The sequence below is a fragment of the Camelina sativa genome, chromosome 4 (assembly GCF_000633955.1).
Source record: "Camelina sativa cultivar DH55 chromosome 4, Cs, whole genome shotgun sequence".
Lineage (NCBI taxonomy): Eukaryota > Viridiplantae > Streptophyta > Magnoliopsida > Brassicales > Brassicaceae > Camelina > Camelina sativa.
The window spans coordinates 5,823,682-5,829,099 of record NC_025688.1 but is presented as its reverse complement, the minus strand read 5'-3'; the positions used below and the strand labels follow the sequence as shown (position 1 = coordinate 5,829,099).

At 36.7% G+C, this 5,418-nt stretch overlaps 2 protein-coding genes across 2 annotated transcripts in view; one reads left to right on the top strand and one right to left on the bottom strand.

The window, feature by feature from the left end:
• LOC104779907 (pumilio homolog 15-like) lies at positions 202 to 823 on the top strand. The gene has a single exon (XM_010504331.1). It carries the CDS (start codon positions 257 to 259, stop codon positions 665 to 667), a length of 411 nt encoding a protein of 136 aa, XP_010502633.1. The 5' UTR covers positions 202 to 256; the 3' UTR covers positions 668 to 823.
• The window catches only part of LOC104783571 (acyltransferase-like protein At3g26840, chloroplastic), a 3,100-nt gene continuing 1,840 nt past the window's right edge, over positions 4,159 to 5,418 (bottom strand). The window contains exon 6 of the mRNA XM_010508714.1: positions 4,159 to 4,838. Coding sequence (XP_010507016.1) covers positions 4,159 to 4,838 — 680 coding nt within the window. The remainder of the gene's footprint in view (positions 4,839 to 5,418) is intronic.

The window sequence follows — 5,418 nt, the reverse complement described above, 5'->3', positions numbered from 1 at the left end:
GATGGGATAACCTTTGCTATTCTGGTACTTACAAATTCAAATATTTATTTTTGGCAACCACAGATTGAATAGTCTCTGATGATTGGTACCTCAACTATTAAATAGCAAACTTATATTTATAGACAAGAAAAAAAGAAAAATAAAAAAGCTAGTTCATTCCCAAAAAAAGAGAGCTTTAAAACAGAAAAGTAGTGGCATAGATGTATAAAACAAAAGATCTACGGATCTTCCAAAAACAATCCAAAAATACATAATAATGAAAAACTTCTCAATCTTTCTATTTGTGTGTAGCCTTTGCATGCTTGGTCATGTATCTGGTTCCGGAATAAAGATTGCCAACGAACTTAAATTCAAAAAACTCCTTTGGATGAGATGTTATTCCAAAAATGACGTTCTAGGTCCAAAAATAATACCCATTGGACAGCAGTTTGAAAACTATTTTGGCACTAACTTTTGGGGTACGACTCGTTTCATGTGTACCTTGCGACAAGGGCCTAACTACAGACACTATCAGAACTTTACAGCATTTAAACTTTTTAGTCATTCTGATCATGGAGGCGTATGGGATTGGAGAGCGAGAGAAGATGGCATCTATCTAAAGAAAGAAGGTGGTAAACATATAAGAAACGCGGTTAATATGCATAAAGCACTTGATTGGATATATTAAAAATGTTATGAGCTATTTGAAAATCAAAAGAAGTTTCAATATTTAAGGTGATCAATATAAGCTTTAAACAATACTATTTGTATTGTGTTGAGTCTATCATTTATTTAAAATTCTTGTAAAAATTCATTTTTTATTTAATTCATTATTTATAACCGTATGATAACATTCTGTGTTAATGAAACCATATAATTTTTCTAGTTATGAGTTTTTTAGATGTAAAAATTGGCTACTTGAAGTTGGAAAAAGTTTTGCTAATCCCCGATCATTTGGAGATGTTATTAAGTGCAAGCACATAAAATTCCACAAAAAAACATGGTATTTAATACAAACTATTTTAAGATGTTTATTTTGGATGAATAATTTGTAAATCCATGTAAAATTGTAAATTATAAAAATCAAAACAAGTGGATTTTAAAATAACATGTTTTATCATTGTAATTGTTAATAATATAGTAGAGGAGTTCAAAATTAAGTGGTTTTTTTTTTTAGAGTGGACACTTTTGTAAAAAAAGTGGTAGCGACAAAGTTTAAGTCTCAACACCCAACCCAAACGTTAAGACCCAAACATAGGTCCAAATAAAAGGGTTAGGGTTCTTCTTTTCATATATACATATAAAACGCAATTTTCAGTCTGAGGAGTTCGATCCAAAACGACCATTTAGAATTAAAGGATCAGTAATCTCATCTCATTCACTTCTCTGATTCAAAAGCTAAACAAGATAATTGAGAATGAGTTTATTAAATATAGTAGAAAAGAGTAAACCTGAACTGCTTCCCATAATGTATCATTCGTCTGCTTATCGACTTTCCTCCAATCATCAAGTACTACCAGAACATGTTCCCAGACAAGAGCACCAAGAAAAGATGATAGTGTTACTGAACCTTTTCCATAGTGCTCACCAAGCTCACTGAATACCACATCTACTTTTTCCTTAGGATCCTTCGCCACTTTACGCATCTTGGTTGGTCCTCTTTTCTTATTTTCTTTTACACCTAACTGCGGTGTTTGTACTTCTTCATTAATAAAATTATGAGATTCTTGCTCCCTATTCTCAGTTCCATCTGAGAACCTAGGTTGATCTTCTGGAAGCATACCATCTGGTAATTGAGAAGGATTATCCTCCACAGTTTGTTCTGCAACCCCACTATCTGGTAATTGAGAATTTACTTCCTCAACAGTGTGTTCTAGAACCCCACTATTGAGTTCCTCAGGATTTTGTTCTGGAACCCAACCATCAACTTCAGCGACGTTTTGGTCTGGAACCCCACCATTTGGTTTCTCAACAGATTCTTTTGGATCAATTTCTGTAATAGCAACTTCTTGATTCTCAACACCATCAATGTCACCCAATTTAACAGCCAGATTCTTTTGTTTCCTCTGTTTATTAGTTTTTTCGTATCTAGGGGAGACCTGGGATCCAAACCTTGCTGACGTGCACTTCGACGGACTATTCCTCCTCTTGACCTCACCATTTTTTATCCTAGACCACCAACCAAAAATTTAAATTAGCTACAAATCACAGTTGTTCAAACCTAATTCAACATGGACATATTATTCTGCCACTATAATCCCATCACAATCATCCCTAGCAAAAAAAACTCTCATCATCAGAAGATTGATTATCCAAATCATCAGGAATCTGGACTGATGAAGGTGTACCAACAAAGTCCTCTACTGTCTCCAACTCGTGATAGCCCCTTGGTGGTGCTCTCATTACGACATACCACAAAGATGAGTCCTCTTCTCTAGAGTAAAAGACTTGTTTTGCTTGTGATGGGAGAATGTATGGATCTCAGAGATATGCTGTTTGGTTCATATGAAGGTTAACGAGCGTGAATCCATCTTCTTCTTTCACACCATATCCTATGTTGGCCCAATTGCATTTGAATAATGGAATTGTGAACATATGGTAGTCCATAAGAATTATCTCCTTAATCACACCATAGTATGTAACTATGTCAGCCATCTGTCTATTATCGCGTGCAGAAAATCTACACATGTTGAAAGCTTCATATGTCACTCCAGAATTTTGAGTCTTCCGCTTAACATCATCAGTGTGAAAGCGATGCCCATTAATGACAAAACCTTTATGAGCTTGTGCAATATATCTCGGTCCAAATGCTAACCACCTCAACTTCTTCGAATGATCTTTCGAGTTAGAAGGAATCTAATTAATAAGAATATAAAAATGTAAGTGACTGATTTGAAACTAAAGACTACTTAACATATAAATGGATGTGTACAAACCTTTTTCTTAATCCATTATGTAAACTGGCCAGTATGATATTTCCATAAAACAGTTTCACTTCTAGCGCATCGAACATCCTTAGCTTGCAATTCTTCTAAATGCATCCTACTTCAGCAGAGCAAAACAATGTATATGATATGCAAGATAAGTAAAGTTGCAGCTAATTGACAGGGGATGTTTTAACTTACTGTACATAAGGATCCATAATTGCCAAGTTCATCAAAACATATCGATGTGCTACCTCTCTCTCTCTATCTGAAAGGGTCACCTCTCTGCCCTTCTGTAGCGATCAGCCTTCGACAACAAGTCCATCTGTCTCAATATCTTCATTACGGCTTACTGCTTCATGAACATGTACTGATTTTTTTAACTCCAAACATAATGCTATACGTTCTCCAGCCAAGTATCCCTCAGCCATACATGCTTCTGGCCTTGCATAATTTTTAACATATGCCTTGAGTATTTTCATGTACCTGCACAATGTAATATCAGTATCCCAAACCTAACACATTTATATATTTAGACGAATTACAATAGATAGAACTTAACCTCTCGAAAGGATACATCCAACGAAAGTGTACAGGTCCTCCTAAACGTGCTTCTCTTGCTAGATGTATAGGGAGATGGAACATGATATCAAAAAGTGATGGAGGAAAATACCGCTCCAGTTGGCACATCGTCTCCACAATCTCAGATTCCAATGAGAGCAGCTTCTCAGGATCAATGGTACGCTGGCACAATCTGTTGAAGAAGTTACATAATCGAGTTACCGCCACCCGAGGTCCTCTTGGAAGCAATCCTCTCAATGCAGCAGGTAACAAAATTTTGGATGAGTACATGGGACTTTAAACTACCAATCATAGGAGGGTTGATTGAAACAGAATTGGCAATATTTCTGCAATAGCCATCAGGGCCTCTGAATTTAGCCAACCGCTCACAAAATCTTTTTTTTTCTGCCTTAGACAACCATTAAGCTGTAGGAGGCAAGTACGTTTTCTTACCCCGTACTTCTAAATGTAAGTGTTTTTGAATCCCAATATCTTCCAAGTCTTTTTTTGCTTTCAGGCCATTTGCATCAATGTAGATAATAAAGCATCCGACACATTCTTTTCTACGTGCATAACATCAATGTTGTGTCGCACCGGCAATTCCTAACACATGAAAAGACAAAAAAATCAAAGTTTACAAACTACTGTGATGTTAATTGACCTTACAAATTAATAAAATATAAACTATTACCTTCTAATAAGGTAAGTCAAATAAAATTGACCGCCTCTTCCATCGCCACTGATCATAAGTTTCTTCACACTCTTCCTCTGAAATCTCCTCATCTGCTAACATCTTTCTCTTCCTTTTAGTTTCCTTATCCAAGGGTCTTCCAAAATCATTCCTGAAATCCTTAAGTGTCTCAAAATTTTCATGACCTGTTTGAATCCTATTCGCAGTCCCTTCCTCAACCGTGTTGTCAAACCATCCTTTTCTGCGTCTGTAAGGATGTCCAGGTCTGAGTCGTCTCCTATTTCCCATATATACATACTTACGACTAAACTTCAACCACCTAGCAGGTGTACCCTTTCCACAAACATTACACGCTTGCTTACCCTTCACTTTACAGCCAGACAATGTCCCTAAGGCTGGATAGTCACTGATAGTCCACAATAACAAAGCTCTAAGTGTGAAATGCTCTTTCAGATATGAATCATAGACCTCAAAACACTCATTCCACAAATCCTTCAAATCATCTATCAAATGAGCTAGATAAACATCAATGTTGTTACTCGGAGCTGTTGGACCAGGGATCAACATAGTCAACATGATATTCTCAGCCTTCATACACAAATTTGGATGCATGTTGTAGTTCACCAACAACACTGGCCACACACTGTACTTGGTATTTTGAATAGCAAAAGGATTCATCCCATCTGTAGAAAGACCGAGTCGAAGGTTCTTGGTTACGCAGCAAACTCAAGCCATTTATCATCTAGTTTTTTGCTAATCTCCTTCAACATCTGATCTTGCGCTACGATTCTGGAATCTAGCGACTCAAATTGATCCTTCGCTTGTAGATCCAAAGTTCGCATCTTCGTCTTCATTTGCGAAAGCTGCTCGTAAAACTCAATTGAAGCCTGCTCCTCGGTTGATAACTCCTTCACCGACGTTAAGACTTGTTCAATTGCTCGAAATTGATTGATTCCCCAAATTCGCAAACCCTAATCTCATGCGAAGACTCGATCTAGCACACAAGCGCACCAATTGATAAGAAAAGAATCACTCCTTTATTTTCTGAAAACAATCTGATACAAGTGTAGAACCAGAGAGACCTCTAGACGCAGCTAGATCATAACCGTCTCCCTCAGAAGTCACATGCGACTCAGTTTCCTCACAACAAACATGAAAACTATTTTTTTCTATTTTCCACATTTATATACAACATCACATTTTAGTCTCGCACATATATTACTTCTACTCCACACGTGTTGTAGCCTCACTCCTCTTCTTCCT